Raw genomic sequence first — 19,567 nt, 5'->3', positions numbered from 1 at the left:
TTTAGTGACGATGTAGTAAAGGCAATGAAAGTTTTTAACTACAGAAAACGCATGGAAGCCGACTTTGAAGATATTGAATTACTGGCACAACGTTTCCCACAAGTGATAGATATTTCAATGATCCCAAAGTTGCATGAAGAATTTTCAGAATTCCGTGTTTTTGACTTGCCTGAGTCCTCTTTAAACAAATGCACAGATGATGGTGTGGAAAGAGTGGACTGTATTTGGCATGAACTAAGTATGGTCACTCATCCAGCAACAGGGAACCCAAAGTTTCCTTTATTATCAAATATGGCAAAATCACTTCTAGTCCTCCCTCACAGCAATGCCGAAATTGAACGCGTGTTCAGCATGGTCCGCAAAGTGAAGACTGAGCTCAGGGGACAATTGTCTACAGAGGGAACTTTAAAAAGTCTCCTACAATGCAAAATTAATTTGTTTACAGACATTAACTGTCACCAGTTTAAACCCTCCCCAGAGCTTTTGTGTAAAGCAAAGTCTGCTGCTTATCAATTGAGGAAATCAAGTGAACTGAGAAAATCTGTGGTTTTGTGTGTTTTTGCTTGAGTTTCATGTTCATTATTGTGATGTTTTATGAGCTGGCACTTTATACAACATTGTTTACTTGGATATAGTTTACATAGTGAAGCTTGGTTATATTTTTGTATTGTGTAATTTTTGGATATATCATAGATATAAATCTGTTGAACAGCGCTATGTTAGCGTTTTGTTAACTTTAGTAATTGTAATGTTCTATTGTTGAAGCCATAATTTAATTTATTTATTATAAAGTTAATAACTTATTGTTGATTATTTATATATAATTCTGTTGATAAAGTTTGCGTTACTTATTATAATGTTTATTTAATGCTTAAAACATGTTTGTTTTCATATTAAAAATCTTTCTCTTTGGAAATGAGCAAGTCATTACTTTGTCACCTATACATAAACACATTATGATTACATGCTGATCAAACTACTACAGGTTGAGCTGGTTTCGCCCAGTGGGCGGAGCTGGTCGCGCCCAGTGGGCGGAGCTGGTCGCGCCCAGTGGGCGGAGCTGGTCACGCCCAGTGGGCGGAGCTGGTCACGCCCACAATGGTTTTTACAATCTCCCTGAAATGAATTTTCAAAAGTTGGCAAGTATGGCCTAAATTGCCCCCCTACATCGCCCGGGGTTTAGTAATTTCCTAGATCTGCCCCTGCATGGGCGGATTGGGAACTTAAAGTGGCCCTGGAAAAAATTCTTGAAGTGGCCTCATGTGGGTGGGTCCAAATCAACTGTGGGTGGGGTTAACACAAAAGTAGAAGGGATTTAGAACTACTGGAATTTTGATATATTTTGATTTATTTTGATATTTATTTATATTTATTTTGATTTATTTATTTTGATCTACTTTTGCAGAATGGGAAACATAGTTTCAGACTGCATTGTATATCTGCCTTCCTTTGTGTGGGTTTGAAATACTCTGCTGTAAACATCCAGGTAAACACTATTTTTTTTTTTTAATTTTACCATATTTTGTACAATACAAAAAAGGGACTTATTTACTCCAAAAAGTGTATTAGGTCCACAGACTGTTCTCCTGTTAGTAGCAACGATGTTTGCTGCGGTGCAGTTCTACCCTTTACTTTATCACTGTTTGCCTGAAAAAACTACATCTCCCATCATGCTCTTGTCATCGGAGCATGCCCAGTACGTTTCCTCTTTCTACACAGGTCAGCTGATGGAAACGTGATTGTATCTGTGCTGATACAATAGTTTAGTATATGTTATAGTTACAGGCAAAGCACCATGGCTTCTGGTGGACCAGAGACAAGCCTGCGGTATCACAACAGGGTGGTTATTGTCACTGGAGGTACAAAGGGCATTGGAGAAGCAATTGTCAAGGTATTTGGTAAGAACTTGTAGCGAAGTTTTTCTTAATTATATGATTGAAGAAGCCTATTAAAAACAAATTATCTTTACTAGTGCAAATAAAACTGTGCATAATATATCATATACATAAAGTTATATATTTATATGTGTTTAGAATGTGACTAAGTGATGCTTATTTTTTTTATCACTTTTTTATGAATTAGATGCTGTTATCTAGACTTACAATATGTCCTGCAAAAGATTAAACACAGGAACATGTATTAATAATAACCAGTGAACTCAGTTACCTGTTTATTTGTTGCCTTTGTGAGCGGTTTTACAAGTGATAACCTGAGTGCACCTTTTCCCATCAATGCAAATGTACATAAATGAGATAGAAAATAAAGTGAATACGTAGTACAGAAGTGCACTCTAATTTTTATTAGGCGGTAATAAAACATAAAAGAATCTCTGTATAGGGTATTAATTAGAATTATTCCTCCTTCCATTGGTCCTGGATATAAAGATGTCTCAGCATCTCATTGGTAATCACAATATGGACAAATTAACTGTTACAGAAGAAAAGTATTTACCTAGAGATTATTATTAAAACATAGTGATATACATTTTTAATAATATAAAAATGGTGGCTGCAGCATATTCAGGCTTTTGCTGGAAAATGTACTCTTATTCCCATGCAACATTTCTGCCTATGCCTGTAGTATTTTCTGAACACTTGTCTGGTCCCAAATGGAAGATGATGTGAGGATGAGGTCTGTCACGCGTTTCGGAATGCTTTTCACTTAGGAAAACACAGCATTTTATAGTCCATGTATTATGCAGACTTGGGAAAGTGGGTCTCCTGTTGCTCAATTTCACTTGTATTATATTGTTATTTTTATATATACCAATTTACCAGAGGTAAGTACATTTTTTAAATGACCATGTGATGGTTTGTACCACTTGAGAGCTGCAGTAGTTGAAATGTGAGCCAATTTTGACCACCTGTTCATAGACAGCACTGTCCAGGTCTGGTGTTGGGGTACTAGGCAAGGCTTCAGCCTTCTGCTCCCTTGTCCCAAGCTTGCGTATAATACCCCAAGTCCATGTACATAATTGAATTGCTTAGGACTAACATGTCTATGTATCTATGAATACTGACAGGTATCAACCAACCTGTAATTCCTTCTCCCCCTCTCTCCTTTGGATCCCACCCTGTAATTTTCCCCACCTCATCTTCCACGTTGAAATTCATCCTTATCTTGTAATTTATTCCTCCAACCTCACCCCCTTCCCTGTAATTCATTATCTCTCCTCCCTCCACCATGAACATTAATCCTCTTCCCTGATCCCCATCCCTGTAATTCATTCCCTGCTACCCTGTAATTCATGCCCCATTACACGGCACCCCTGTGATCCCCATAGAAGGGGAGGGCCTAGTAGTTTGTGCCCAAATAAATAAAAATAATTACACACACGTCCCTCAGCCAGTGACCAATTGTGAGTGTTTAATTTAAATCCCTGGGGTGGCTGGTGCTCAGTGTGGGGATACTGCAAGGAAAATAAAAACACAATATGGGTGACAATATGCCACTCATTCACTGTTTTAGGCTCCCCCCAAAATGTTTGTGCTCTAGGCAACCGCTTACTTTGCATAAAGGTAGCGCCAGCTCTGGTTCTATCAACAGCTACACCCCTATGTGGAGGAAGTGAGAAGTGAAAGAATGTTTTAATACAAAGTGACAAGGACAGTGTCGTGATGTGAGGATATAAATGGAGGCCACAGACTGAAAGTTAGATAGTAGAAAGAGCAGGATGCTCCAACAGCACAGAGTAGTGACGTGAGGCTCCTGTCACACTATGCAGAGATCAAATACACCTCTATATGAAACTAGGTGCACCTAGTATATCTCTAAAGTTGCCTCATCATCATTTTTGTTGATTTATCAGCACAGAATCCAAAGTGCACATCTTCCCTTTTTGTTAATGTTTGACAGTTCATATTTGTTACCTTTGCAAATCTAAATTCTGTGTATTTCTAAAGCCCTAGACAGCATGTGGGTATCTCTTATAGTCTCTTAGTATTACATAGAAATACATGATCTATACGATTGCCGGAGCAAAGTTTTTCAGCTAAGTATGGGCATGTAATTGAAACTCCTCAGATTAAGGTGTATTTAATGCAGGACCTGGAAGGGTAGGGCCTCTTCTAACCTTGGGTTGCTAAATTTGTAAACTTTTTTTCAGCATTAACCCAAATATAGTTATTTTTGGGGAGTGCAAACACATGGATACTCCAGTGTCTTGTATGCTGTTTAATACGACTAACCAAAATGTCTTAATCACGGTTCAAACCCATAACAGAAGCCAAAAACCACATGCCCTATCCTCCGCATTTCAAACAGTTTGCTTCCTAATGTGTACTAAATTTTATTAATCCGACTGGCGAGAGGTACGCTCTATGCAATATATAAAGCTGAAACCTAGCAAAAAGTGTTAGTTTTCATTTCTATCTATTGTATCATATGCCATTATATTGACTTTATACTAACATTTAGAGTCAGCTAAAACACTGAATGATGACATCATGACACTACTATAGTATTTTTATTTTCCCTACAGTGCTGCTACACTGAGTGCCGACTGCCTGGGAATTTAAATTAAACACCTCCTGTCATGTAATCATTTTAATTTATTTGAACGTGCACAGTGTACGACCTGGCCTTCCCCTTCCATCTCCTTCCCTGACGCCTCCTACCTTGCTCAGAGCGGATAGATGTCGGTCTCAGTACTGTGATGCTGCTGATTGCAGCTTCTCTGTGTCATTGGTTGGCTGGGAGCGTGACGCAGCCAGCAGCAGCATCCCAGGTTGGGGGATGAGGTTGAGTAGAATGAATTACAGATTGATAGAGAAGGGAGGCAGGAATTAAATTGAAGGGTGTGGGAAATGAATTACAAGACCTTGTATGTTGTCCAGCAGTAGCTGTTCTCCTCAGATACTTTACTGTATCACTACATGGTTACGCTCTCTCCTAGTTAAGATTTATTTACTTGGATTCCCTTTTTCTTAGCACTGTCGCTCAGTTAACATTAAGAACCCACTTTGTGTTTTCAGATTCACTTCCAGCATTAAAAATGCACTTTTTTTGCATTGTTAATGCACACAAAATTGCACCCAATTTAGAGTTACAAGTAAAATGCACTTGTGGGGCATGGAGAGGCAGATTGGGGCTGCCAACATAAACGTTCAGTACAGTAAGGGTGAGCACACCCCTTGGAGATGGAATACAGCACCAGTGCTGTAGTTCCACAAGTGCCTTAAAAGAGAAATTGTCCAACAGTGTCCTTCATTAAACTTCATTAGCCTGTTTTTTTCAAAGCAAGAATTAACTATGTTTACTAAAAGCGAATAATCTGTATTTGCTAACAAAATATTTTTCTTCTTTATTCTATATGGACCTATAACCATAGTGAAGAATGGGGCCACAGTGGTGTTCTGTTCAAAAGGTATGACCAATGTTGATCTATTGCCAAAATCACACATCAGTCACATGAGACTCAAAAACAGGAAGTAGGATTCCTTACCACTGGTCTGCTTAGATTGCAGATAATTGAGACACGAACATTTAAATTCAATAGTTATATATGTGGTTTTTTTTTCAGTTAAGCAATTTGATATTTTCAGTCCATTGTGCTTTGGGCTTGGGATTTCTGTTCTTTCTGTGAAAATGCCAGATCAATCAATCATCTTTCTTTTTTTGGGGGGCATGGAGAAAACTAACGTCAGACTTATCAGTTTGTGGCCAGGGGCATAACTAAAAACTACTTGGGCCCCTAAAGCTGGGTACACACTGATGCAATTATCATGCAGATCACACAAGATATTACAAGAGTGTGTACGCTCCCATGATCGTGTTTTATCGCACCAAAACACGTTGCATTTGTTGATTTGGTTTTATAAACTTCCTAATAATCACAATCAATGATGGAACAATGTCGGATGTGGAAGTGTCTATATACTCATGACCAGCAGTGTAGGCAGATCTCTATGGAGTTTACAGAGTCACGTTCTTTTCAGCAGACGGTAATGACAGATGAAGATCACAGATCTGATGGTAAATTGTGTAGCTGTGTACACATATATCTGAATATCAGGACTTTCAGTCATTGGTAAAATGGCTGCAGAAATCGCATCTGAAGTAAAATGCAATAGTGTGTACCCAGCTTAACAAGAGATGGAAGTGTCCCAAATATTCAAATACACTCCATTGCTAAGGTCATACCCCTCCAAATCCTCTCTGAAACAATTTAATTCTACCATTTGTGCCATTCCAGCCTCTCTGTCTTGGTTCTCAACACGGTTCTCCTCAGCTGCCCACGTAGACTTTGGTTCTGCATCCTTGGTTCACCATTGGGCAATCCCCATCTCTCCGATCACTGTTCCGGTCTCCATTTCAGCTATTAACGGGACTCTGATCTCGAGCATCCAGCACCAAACTGCTCCTATTAACCTGCAAATAGGAGCACTTCACTCCAAACTAATTTCTTTTTTGGTTCTTCCACAAGCTACTAGTCCTATTATCCTGGGTCTTCACCGGCTCCGTCTACATTTTCCTCAGATTGCTCGCTTTCTCAAGTTCTAGCCTGAGGCCCTGCTTGTAAATTCCACTGTCTCGCTGAAGTGAAACCATTATGCTCCATGTCTCCCACTCATTCAGTTTCGGTTCCCTCTCAATATGCTTCCTTTTGCAGATGTCTTTGATAAGAAAGCATTCTGAAGTTCTTACACCTTACCGTCCATGGGACTGTCCTATAGATCTTCTACCAGGCAAGACTCCCACCAAAGGGCAGGTATATCCTTTTTCCGTACCTGAGACTCAGGTAATGTCGGAATATGTCAAAGAAAATCTTCTCCAAGGTTTTATCAGGCCTTCCTCTTCTCCCGCCAGGGCGGGTTTTTTCTTTGTTAAGAAGAAGGATGGGACTTTTTCGCCTCTCTATTGATTACCGTGGACTGAATGCCATTACCATTGAGAACAAGCATCCAATCCCTCTGGTAACCAAACTATTTGATTAAGGGAGCCTGTATTTTTTCTAAACTTGATCTATGTGGTGCCTACAACCTCATCCGTATACGCAGTGGAGACGAGTGGAAGACAGCCTTCAACACCAGGGATGGCCATTATGAATATCTAGTTATGTCCTTTGGACTCTGTAATGCCCCAGCTGTCTTTCAGAGTTGTGTAAATGCAATATTCCGAGACCTACTCTGTTTCTGCGTAGTAGTTCATAATTTTTCCACAACAATCTCTACCATGAGTCTACTAGGGCATTTCTCTTCTCTGTGGTATATGGCCTCTATCCAGCTCTTCCCAAATTTTCTTCCCATCCACCCTCCAAAGTTCTTGCTGTTGACTCCATATGGCAAGATTTCTCGTCCATCTGGTCTCGGACTTTGAAGTTCCCTCTCTGGAGGTAGGAGATAGAGTCTGTCTTTCTACCAAGAATATTCGGCTGAAGATACCCTGTATGAAGTTTGCCCCTCACTTCATCGGTTCTTTTAAAATTCTCCAGGTCATCAGTCCGGTTACCTTCAGGTTGAAGCTTTCTACTTCCTTTCGGATTTCCAACTGATTCCATGTTTCCCTCCTCAAACCTCTGGTTATTAATTGTTTTTCCTCTTCCACTGCTGTTTCTCCCAATGCTATTTCTGAAGAGGAATTCGAGATCAATTAAATTCTGGACTCCCAAGATTGCACAAGGCAGACTTAAGTATCTTGTTGATTGGAAAGAATTTGGTCGGAAGAACGCTCTTGGGTCAAAGTCCATGATGTTATTGCTCCTTATCTGGTGAAACGATTTCATGCCAAGTTCCCAAATAAACCCAGTCCTGGGTGTTCTGTGCCCACCTTTAAAAGGGGGGGGGGGTACTGTCACAACCTGGGCATGCCGGTTGTTCGCCCTTAGGGGTCCCACGCTGGTGGTCTCCGCTGCGTAGACACCGCTGCTCTGTCTGTCTTGCGCCATCTTGAGGTCGGGCTGCGCATGCACAGTTCGTCCTTTTCTCTGGTCAACATTCTTTCTAATAGGCTGGAGCCCTCCATTGGCTGGATTATTTAAGACACCTCTTTTCTTCAATCAGGTGTCAGTTCTTGAAGTCTCTCCTTGTGTGTGAATGTGTTCTGGCTTCCCTGTTCTATTGAACTCTATATAAGTTATACTGTTCTGAACATTATTGGACCTTCGCTGCATACCGTGGTACTCCACCTAATCCAGCTCCAGTGCTTCCCAGCATATCTGGAACTAAGTATACACCTGGTCGCAGATCCGAATATTCTGCATAACCTGTTAACTGTTCTGAACATTCTCTGGACTTCTGTTGCTATCTGTGGTGATCCTACTAAATCACCCCCTGGTCGTGAGACACTCCCCTTAGTATTTCCTCTTCTACCTTGTACCTACCTCTGCAGCTCCCCTCTCTCCTACAGACCTCACCTAATCCCGACTGGAAGGGCCGCGACCTGCGGCACGGGAGTAGCAAAGCCCATATCCGTTTGCGGGGGCACTGGTGAAAACCTCCTGTGTCGTTAGTCTCCGTGCCTCCCAGGAGGTAGTGCCAAACTAGGCAGGTCTAAGGGTCCTATCAGCCCCTTTGGACCGTGACAAATGTAAATATAACGACAAATATTTTTGTTTCTAATGAAATAAAAATGTAATTGGAAATTCAACTAAAAAGATAAAACTATAATACAGTATAGGCCTATCGATTGATTCTCTTTTCAGGACGGAGTTTACTTTCCCTGGAGTTTCTTATCCAACTTTTTTTTTTCCTCCTGATAATCTCAAAAAAAGAAATATTTGGAATTGGGCTGTAAATACCTTTGTGAATGTACAGTGACCGCAATTTCACATCATTCCTGGTTGGCGCCTCTTGATAACCTACACAGTATCTGATGTAAAAAATACATCTGCTCAGCATTTCTTCAGAAGTCGCTGTCTGCCACATTATAACTTTGGTAGAAATCAGAATATCTACAGTAAACTTCCATACACAAATGTATTAATTTCTCAATCACCCTTTATTGTATTTTGCAGAAGAAGAAGCCAGTGACCTTGAGGCTGAGCTAAGAGAATCCAGGCAAGGAGCTGCCATCTATGTCTCTTGTGATGTCACAAAAGAGGAGGACATTCAGGTATCAATCTATTAAATTTTCGGTGCAGTTTGTAAATGCTGTTATTCCTTAATCTGGTCACACCTGAGGGTTCACGGGACAGTCTAAACATTCAGTTTGACAGCTCACACACACACACACACACACACACACACACGTATGGTCATCCAGGTCACTATTGATTCCATTATGTCCTATTAGCGTAGTCTGAAGATGACCACACACACAGGCTGACAGCGGTCATTTTCTGATCACATGTATGCTTGCTAAGAATCCTCTCGATTTCGAAAGGATCAGTATTGGGATCAATGGTCCATTTCAGCCCACACATGCTGCAGTATTGGGACAGTTACATGATATCAAATGCAATATTGCAGCTTGTGTACATACCTTTAGAGTTTCTTCTAATGAGATAATATACTTTATTTTTATATATGCTTTTTTATTATTATTATTATTATTATTATTATTATTATTATTATTATTATTATTATTATATCCATGTCCAGTGTATCATGCCATCACAGCCAGCTTTATATATACATATTTGCAAAGGTAATGTAAATAGGAGGTATCTTATTTCTTATTCTATTGATGTAAAATGTTTTAAAACTATGATCTCTGCACTCAAACCTAACTGTATAATGAAGAGAGAATTTCCAGGGAACACATCACGAAATATCAGCTTCTTATAGTTATATAGTACGAAATGACCGCAAATTAGAAGTGCACCTCTGTAAAATAGCTGCATGCCCTATTAAAGGCTGGAAATGCTTGTACTCTAATGTCTCACCAGAAGTAATAGTGTTCATAGATATCAATTATAAGTATTTCCAAGCTGTAGGCACAATGTACTTGTCTATGAACTCTGTATGTCCAGTGCAATCACAGACCTGAATATCATATAATAGAGAGCTCTTGCCTAGTAGTTGATATTATGCTTTCTGTTGCTCAGCTTTATCCAGAGAAAATCTTAATAGCTGTTTTGTTGGCTGTAGCACAGTGCTATTTAACACCATAAGTGTCTTCACTATGGGATCTGAATGGACCGTATAGACTCATACGAAAACTTTACATTTAAATAGTACAAGACTTGTGACTCTTCATTCTGATACACCCTCTTTAAAGAATTAGCTGCAAATGGCAGCCAAGTATTAAAGCGTTATACACCTTTGTACACCCCCTGCTACCTAGTTATAACTCTGTAATAGGAAAATATTCTTCATCAGCCTCCCCCAAGTTACACTGGTTGATCTCACAACCAGGCATTACTGCAATGCAGCTCTGGTTCTTCAGCCCTGACAACTGAGAGAAGTGAAAGCGGTCAGTGCTGGTAGATTTTACCTGTTCCTGCTGTTATCAGCAGCTTGGAAGGCTTGTGTGTCACGAACACAGCTCCTGAAGTGGCTGTCTACACCTCCTGTCCATTTAGAAGTTGTGTCCACTATTTAAATACTAAAGTGCTGCACAGTGGTTAGTGTTGCTGCCTCATAGCGCTGGGGTCATGAGTTTGATTCCGGCCAGTACCTTTTATATGTGTGGATTTTGTATCATTTCCCGTGGGCCAAAGTACATCATTACTGAGAGACTATGAGTGAAGGGGGACAGATTTGAGGGGAAAATTACCTCAGTGTGTCTGCATATAAAGAGGGCAGGAGTCCTAAAGTTCAGAGAGCCACAAGAAGGGGACGGAGTCCACATAATTATAAAGAAGAGCCCCTGAGAGCAGAAAAAAGGGGGACCCCAATAAATAAGGAGCGTGGGATCAATTAATAGTGAAAAGGATATAATATCAACGCACCAGAGAATCAAATATCCAGTCTTATTTCACTTGGGTAATATAATTATCGAATAACTGGAATGGTGCACCCCACACATGTACAATATTGGTACAAAACACAGAAGAGGTATAGAGAAAACACATGTATAGTAGGGGCACTCACTGATTATAAAAGGTATAAAACTTACATTTTATTAATTCGTTTAAAATATTCTGATTAATCCCTAGAGAATACCTGAATTACGCTAGTAGCGAAATAAAAACAAAAATAATAACAATGTGTAGAATGTGAAAAAATGAAACAAAATTATTAAAATGGCAGAAAAGACTGCCAGTCCTCGCTGAGCTAATGAAAAATATCTTCCTAATTATCTTATTATAAATGTAATAGAGGAATATAATCCTCACGCTGCTAGAATACCTGTTATTATATACAGGTTATCAAGGATCATATAAATAGATTAAATTATTACTGGGAGGAAAAAGATTTATGCTTTGGGGGAAACAACTGTTTTTATAACCAGATTGATTAAGGTCTTGAATGAGTACAGATGATTTGATATCCTGCCTCCCTTATGTATGACCCATTTTGTTTGGTATCATATGATATAAATCCTCCTATTATATTCAATTATTGTTGACTGCTTAGATGTTCAAGCAAGATATACACCAAACTCACTATTATCCTCAACAGTATTGATAGGTGAACTTTAGTAACCTTATTGTAGCTGAAGGATATGAGATAGCGACATATCCCATTACTGTTGCTACAAGGATAGTAACTCCTTTATTTCATGGAATCATTGGACAAGGTAAACATGAGAGTGCTATAAGATATTAATAATTACTCAGCCACCCATCCTAAATAATGTCTAATGTTGTCCTCCCTGATCTTATTCCTATATTTAAAGGCAGCGTTTGCCTCGCTGAGTATAATGTATAATTCTTAATCACGCTGCCTTTAAATATAGGAATAAGATCAGGGAGGACAACATTAGACAGTTAGTTTTGGACATGAAAAGCTGGTCCTAAATCTCGCAGCGCTAGCCCAAATAGCCTTAGAGTGATCATGATAATAAATATAAATTAGGATATACGTAAGGCTGGGCTATATTTAGGATGGGTGGCTGAGTAATTATTAATATCTTACAGCACTCTCATGTTTACCTTGTCCAATGATTCCATGAAATAAAGGAGTTACTATCCTTGTAGCAACAGTAATGGGATATGTCGCTATCTCATATCCTTCAGCTACAATAAGGTTACTAAAGTTCACCTATCAATACTGTTGAGGATAATAGTGAGTTTGGTGTATATCTTGCTTGAACATCTAAGCAGTCAACAATAATTGAATATAATAGGAGGATTTATATCATATGATACCAAACAAAATGGGTCATACATAAGGGAGGCAGGATATCAAATCATCTGTACTCATTCAAGACCTTAATCAATCTGGTTATAAAAACAGTTGTTTCCCCCAAAGAATAAATCTTTTTCCTCCCAGTAATAATTTAATCTATTTATATGATCCTTGATAACCTGTATATAATAACAGGTATTCTAGCAGCGTGAGGATTATATTCCTCTATTACATTTATAATAAGATAATTAGGAAGATATTTTTCATTAACTCAGCGAGGACTGGCAGTCTTTTCTGCCATTTTAATAATTTTGTTTCATTTTTTCACATTCTACACATTGTTATTATTTTTGTTTTTTTTTCCCTACTAGCGTAATTCAGGTATTCTCTAGGGATTAATCAGAATATTTTAAAACAAATTAATAAAATGTAAGTTTTATACCTTTTATAATCAGTGAGTGCCCCTACTATACATGTGTTTTCTCTATACCTTTTCTGTGTTTTGTATCAATTAATAGTGTCAGCATTAGGCATCATCCATATAGACTCCCCATGTCTAGAGAGGGGAGAGCATTTAAAGAGACCCTATGGAGAGTGTTGCTGCAGTATTTAATGTGATCCAGATGAGCAGATAGGACACCAGAGAGGGCGTTCTAGCCCAAGGAGCGAGTAAAGAGGCTGCAAGAGGACACTACTGAGAGTGTCAGATCTACAAAGTAAGGCTGAGAGCGCTTCGAACAGAGAGGATGTCCGAGCCTGCGCAAATTCAAGTGAGCGTGTGAATCCCAGGAAGAGAGCATAGCGAACATGTGTTATAGCCCAAGGCATAAGGCCCCCGCAGAGGAATAAATATTGTCCGTGCTGGAGTGAGAAAAACAGATATTAATTTTAGTGTTATTTGCAACTCAAGTATCATGCTGGAGTGAAGAGCAGTGTAAATAAAGATGTTCTGTTTCTGATAAAGATGATCTGGTGCCCAACTTATTTTATTTATTACATATTACTTTTATTGCACTGCTCCACCAAGTTACATCACCTGCGTCCTTACACATTTAAAGAACCTAGATGTGCGGGGACCCTCTGCTCGTTTATACCCAGGCCAGAGAGCTAGCCAGGGCACTGGAAAGTGCAAGTGAGGATGTGTATTACACACCTATGCGCCCTAGGAGCACACACTCAGTGACAGGGGGTTACATGTTAATAAATAAATATTAAGCTGCAGTTGGAATCTCTTGCCCAGTTCTCCCCGACAGACCACTGCTCCACTGGCCAACAGTGAGCGGCTGAAACTTTGTAACAATGTGCATTCATAATACCTGGTAAAGGCAGAAATACAGCATAATCTAAAAATAGAACTAACAAATACAAAGTGAATTTAAAGATTGTTAGAATAAATCTCTACTCAATGTTGTCATTATTGTTTATAATGACGTTCGAGTACAGATAGGGAATAAATGTAGATATTCAAAGTCCATTTTTGTGGGCATACAAAATGTATAAATGTATATATATTGATGAAATCATGTCATGGGAAGCTATAAGAAGACTGCAGGTCAGTATAGGGGTGAGGAAACTTCCTGACTTAATAAGGTAATTTAAAAATCTAATATTTGCCCTCCTCCAGCTCCTGAACACATACAGGATGATTCCAGGGGGGGGGGGGAGCCAGGTTATTCTAGAGTGGCATTAATGGAGAATGAGCCTGAGCTAGACAGTGTTACTTATTGCAGCAAGCCCAAATAGTAAGGGACATGTTAATTACAGGATGAGAATGGGCCATGACAGTGCTTTGCCATAGTAATGCAGAGAGGGAAGTTGTGGAGACATTACCTTCCTCTATGTACATAACAAATCTAGACTCAGGGGAACAATGCCACTGAATACACTACATTAGCTGAGCAGCAAAATAATATTTCATAGAATTCCAGTCTCCTGCAGTTCATTGGAAGATGTGTGACTGTGCTGAAAGCGTTTTCTTAGACAATATGAAATTGGAGGGAATTCTTTGTAGGAAGGAGAATGTCTTGAGGGGCATTTTGAATAGTAAGGTTTGAAAGAGGTATAGTAGACCTTGCAAAATATTCAGTTTCACTGATGTAATGGACTAATCCAATTCAGAGAATTCAGATTCTAGCTGTCATTTTGTAGAATGTACTAAATAAATGATAACTAGAATCTGATTGGTTGCTATAGGCAACATCTCCACTTTTTCAAACCCGCAGTTTAGTAAATATACCCCTAAGTCTACTTTGATGCTAATAGGGGTGAGAAAGTATGTGATCTCTGGAATTTTCATGTTCAGATGCACTAGTATTATATAGGGATTCTACGCTCTTCCAAATGTAAATCTACAGATACTTGATTTTACAAGAGTTTCACTTTAATATGAAAATTAAGCTCCATGAGTTGTTTTTTTAATTGAAGTTGGAATAATGAAGTCTAACATTTCCATTACATTTGTTTTTTTAAAATTTGAAAGAAAGACGAATTGATGAACCTCTTTAAACACATTAGGGAGGGTTACCAGCATCTTGGAAATCGAGAGTGGGGTGTCATCTTGGCAGCCTGGTACACAATCTAATTAATCTGGTTGCAGTAGGATGGGTGAGAATTTATGGAGCCTATTACCAAAGATTTTGGCAAAGATCTTTAAATCAACATTTAGCAGAAAGTAGCCGATGCAGGAATTAGGTCTTTGCCACCCTTATGTATTGTTGTTATTTTGGCTCATGTGGTGGCTGCTTCAAGAGATCATATTGAAAATATTTTTTGTAGTAATGAGTCATAAACCACTCTGAGCTGGGGCAGATTTTAATGAGCAAATAGTGTGCAAAGGTTCATCCAATGTGATTGGAGCGTTCAATGTGATAATAGCATCTGGATACAACATAGGGTGGTTACAGGAGGACAAATACATTTTTAAAGCTCTATTACATTGAGAAGGTCCCCAGACCGGTCTTTGAGGCTATAAAACTTTGTGTAAAAATTACAGAATTCCTCTGTGATTTGTTTGGATCATAATCTATGTATTTCTGTCGCTAGTGGAAGATATTGCATTACGTGTGCATATTTGTTTGAGCTCATTTGCCAGAAATGTATCCAATTGGTCACTCATGTCATAGAATTTGTCTTGTAGCGATTGGAGGGACTTAGCTGCCTAATTAGATAGAATGACATTGAGTTGGCCTCTCAGACAAGAGAGGTTTGATAAACTCTAGGACACAGGGAAGTCTAATGTTGGGATTGAAGACATTGGATTTAGGGTTCTAGCCTAGATATGGTTTTTCTTTTTTTTTGCTGATGGAGGCAATACTAAGAAATTCCCTCTAATGGTAGGTTTGTGGACTTTTCATACTGACTAGATTGAAATCCCACGAATTGAGAGACATATTCAGTTAGGTCTTTTGATATAGTAGTAGATATGTTAAGTAGCAAAGAGTCATCTAGCAGCCAGAAGGATTGCTTCCTAGGCAAGTTTAAGGTGTGGTGTTTCCAATCACCCAGTGCTGTGCAAAAAGCAATTTCTGGGGGGCTTGGGACTTTGGAACCTTCCCTAAACTGAAAGGACCCTGTTCCATCCCATGAATCTGAGCCATAAGGACCTTCGGGGGTAGGGGGACCTCTTAATATCCCTGACCTCGGAGCCATAAGGCTCTTAGGGGGCGAAGTTCTTCGGATCTACCTCCTTCTCAAGGCTTGGGTGGGCCCCTTTCTCCCCCAGGTAGGCCAAAGCTTCCCTATGGGAACTGGTTCTTTAGCTCCCTCCAGAAGAAGGGAGCTTCCATTAACTTGGGGAGAGGGTCACCCATAAGGGTCTGAACCCAAACCCCTCGAGACATGCAGACAAAACAAACTAAAAATGAGAATTAAGTGCTAGTGTAAATAAATGGTAAAATAAGTGGCCATAGCCCAATGGCCAGTGGGGTAAAAAAAAAATCTGGCCAAGCCAAAAGGTCAGAGCTAAGACATAAAAGTGATGCAGGATGGGAGAATAGTGCATAGTTAAATAGATCCTCCAAATAGTCTGTCAACCCGATCCAAAATATGCTAAACCTTGGAGCCTGCAAACTGTTTTTTTGGCATACATTTACCACTTTTGCAACCAGCGGTATGTAGCTGTGATAATCCATGAACCTGTATGTTAAAACTACACAAAAATATGCCACAAAGCAGCAAGAGCGATGCTTTTGTGCACCACCTCCTGTATATTTTTCTAGTTTGTAATCCCTAGTGATTTATGAAAAACGTGATTGCAGTCTCTGGCTGTTATGAAATGGTGAGAGGAGGCAGACAGTATTTACATAGTATATTCAGACCAGTCAATTAAAAACAACAAGATTTAAAATTAGGTCTTGCTTGGTTTAGCAGACAGTTTCAGCTTTGCTGTATGTACTTAACTGACAGCAACTAACAGTGAAACAATTTGATGTCACAAAAAGAGGTAGAAAGAGGAGTGAGAAACTCTGCTTCTTTTTAACTGTTTTCCCTTTTTTAAAATGTTAGCATTTACTATTCTCCATGGGCCAGAGTCATTAAGGAGAGCAAAGTATAAAAAAGGAGTAATTTTGCATCTGGGCACAACCATTGTAGAACATACTTGCCAACTCTCCCGGAATGTCCGGGGACTCCCGCATTCTGGGTGAGTCTCCTGGACTCCCAGGGGAGTATGGCAAAATCCCGCATCTGCAGAATTAGGGCCAAAATACCACGATTCTCCGGGAATCGCGGCATTTGACCCCGCCAAATTTTGGGTACAAAATGACGCTATTTTGGAGCCCCGCCTCCGCATGCCCACCTCCCCCACGGCAGCTCCCGGAAGACTATGCAAGAAAGTTGGTAAGTATGTTGTAGAACTGTCTTGAGTTCAAATCAAAAGCAGAGTCTGGAGAGCTATGAGAACATTTCTTTACTGTGTGGTATATACTGAGAACTGAAGATGGCTGCCAGGTACTTCCTGAATGGCCAGTGGATGGCAGTGATGTCACTTCCATCTAACACGTATAGCATACATCTGCATCCTCTATTTTTTAGAATAAAGTAACAATCAACAGGTGTGTGGGTGCAAGACACTGTGACAGGTGTTGGATGTGAGAGCAGTGTGCAAGTGAAAATACACATGAACTGGTAATACTGAAAGTTACATAACAAAGTCCTGGAATTTAGTATTAGGCCTGGAGATTCTACCAGACCTCGTGATGAAGAAAGGGGGTAGTAATGTGTCCTGTGTTGAACAGGGCTCACTGTTGGTCAGTGGTATAGGGCTGTCCTGCATTGCAATAGATGGTTCTTCTGAGGACCCATTGTCCACATTGATAGGTGTTCTGACACCCTCGGGCGGTATTCTGTGGGGTGGGGGTGCTGACTCACACACCCCTAAGAGGTGAAGCCTGTTGCGCTCATACAAAGCACCGTCGGATTGCACCACGTATGGATTCGGACGGTCTGCCCCGGGGACAATGTTCTCAGTTGATGAGAGGTTTTGTCGTTATTGGCTTTGAGCCGTAACCTGGACTTCTCCATAGCACTCTGCACATTGATCACAATGGTTGGTGTAAGCTTGGCTTTGGTGGTATGAATTATAGTGTGAGTGCGTCTGGACAGAAGACGTTGAGAACAAGACAAGTTAAATGTGATGAAAGCAAAGGGAATTTATTGTAAGGTATGGTGGTGGAGAAAGAGAGCAGTCAGAGTAAACTTCCACCATGGAAAGGCAGCCTTTCCATGGGACATCCGCAAACGGGGGACAACCACACACCCCAAGGTGCACATGTCTACCTCAATGGGGCCACCGCCCCGGGCACTACAGAACCCTCCCCTTTTCTAGGCTAACAGAAGCAACGACAAGTCAACCTGATCGTGAAGTACTTGGACGGAGACTAATAGCCCATTCCATTTGAAAAAAGGTGGGTTAAGTGTGCCCGATACCATCATGTGCTCTTATCACTGGCCGTCGACTGTACTGCGATTTCCGGCACTGCTACTCCAAGACAACCACCACCACCAAAATGACCATCAAACCATTCAACAGGGAGGGAGGGTGGGCAACGTCCAGCTGCACAAGGGACTGATTCTTCTCCGCCCATTCCCGATATAACCTCCATAACCGCTCCCCATGACTCATATGGGCATCCTTCCAAAGACAAAACATATTAACCCTAAGAGTACCAATACAGTCCAATACTACAGCCTCATCTTTTAATATCCCTCGAGCTTAAATACAGCCCTCAGTTCCTATTGTGTGATACATGAAAAAACAGCCAGTATTTTCTGTATGTGCAAAATATTAAACTTATTTGCACCCCTTGCATTGTATAATGTTTTGTCCCGGAGAACATTTGCTCCTTTTTATTTTGCCTTCCTTTCCTTAATGACTCAGGCCCTATAACTTATAATAGACGAACCCTACCTCGTTTATTTACCAAGTTACAGGCAGGGTCTGCATTAACGTCTGACAAGGAGGGGCAGCAGATCCTTATCTGTGAAGATGTAGAGGTGCCTTGGGGGCTTGTGCCAGCCCTTGTTACAGGTACCTGTATAGAAAACATGTAACAACCCTATAGAACACAGTTCAACCCACCTTCTCCCCACTGCTACATCCTCCCTGACATCCAGTGATTGCTACTTACAGACGTAGTTTGAGCTGACCCTCAAATTCGGGAGCCTCCCGGGAATTCCAGGAGAGTAGGCAAGCATGTTGTTAAGGCAGAGGTGGACAGCACACCCATATATTTCTGGTATAATGATATTGCTAGTTTTTTAATGGCTAGCAAAAACTGTCATAGGTTCTTATCCGTACCTGTAACTTTCAAAATAAAGCCCTGTATTATAAACATTGCTAGTTAAGTTATGAGACAACTATAGTTAATATCACAATAAATGTGAAAGAGAATGATTTTATATATTGCAAAGGTTTAATTTTTTTACTACTCTGCTTCTGTAACAAGATGTTGTTCTAACAGTACTGAAACAAGTGTATGTCATATGTAGGACATTATACAACATTAACCACCAGATTTCATTTACAACAGAGGCTGATCGAAGTAGCTGTGAAAACATATGGACAGATAGACTGTCTGATCAACAACGCTGGGTGGCGTAAGTACTACATATGTTGTAATATATAGGAATCAACAGCCAGAGGTTTTTACAGTATTATTATTATATTATTATCATTGATTTGTAAGTTTACACAGCACCAGACTGTGGATGATACAGGACAGACATAAAACAGGAACATACAAAGTAGGCAAAATAAATGCAGACAAAGGGAAGGGCGGGCCTGCTCATGAGAGAGCTTACATTCTAAGCGGAAGAGGGCACTGCTGAAATAAGAGGAATGAGTGGAGATTGGGACAGTTGTGAGGGTGTCTTACCCTCTAAACCTCTTTAGAGGT

The 19,567-nt window shown here is 40.0% G+C and overlaps 1 protein-coding gene across 2 annotated transcripts in view; it reads left to right on the top strand.

The window, feature by feature from the left end:
- Nucleotides 1-1,720: 1,720 nt before the first annotated feature.
- The window catches only part of HSD17B14 (hydroxysteroid 17-beta dehydrogenase 14), a 34,538-nt gene continuing 16,691 nt past the window's right edge, over nucleotides 1,721-19,567 (top strand). For both annotated transcript variants that reach the window (XM_075191677.1, XM_075191678.1), the window contains exons 1-4: nucleotides 1,721-1,898; nucleotides 5,330-5,365; nucleotides 8,954-9,051; nucleotides 19,202-19,268. In XM_075191677.1, the coding sequence (XP_075047778.1) occupies nucleotides 1,796-1,898; nucleotides 5,330-5,365; nucleotides 8,954-9,051; nucleotides 19,202-19,268 (304 nt within the window). In that variant the 5' untranslated portion in view covers nucleotides 1,721-1,795. The remainder of the gene's footprint in view (nucleotides 1,899-5,329; nucleotides 5,366-8,953; nucleotides 9,052-19,201; nucleotides 19,269-19,567) is intronic.

This window comes from Mixophyes fleayi, chromosome 11 (assembly GCF_038048845.1).
Source record: "Mixophyes fleayi isolate aMixFle1 chromosome 11, aMixFle1.hap1, whole genome shotgun sequence".
Taxonomy (NCBI): domain Eukaryota; kingdom Metazoa; phylum Chordata; class Amphibia; order Anura; family Limnodynastidae; genus Mixophyes; species Mixophyes fleayi.
The sequence above is the reverse complement of the archived record's forward strand: the minus strand, read 5'-3'. Positions and strand labels throughout refer to the sequence as shown.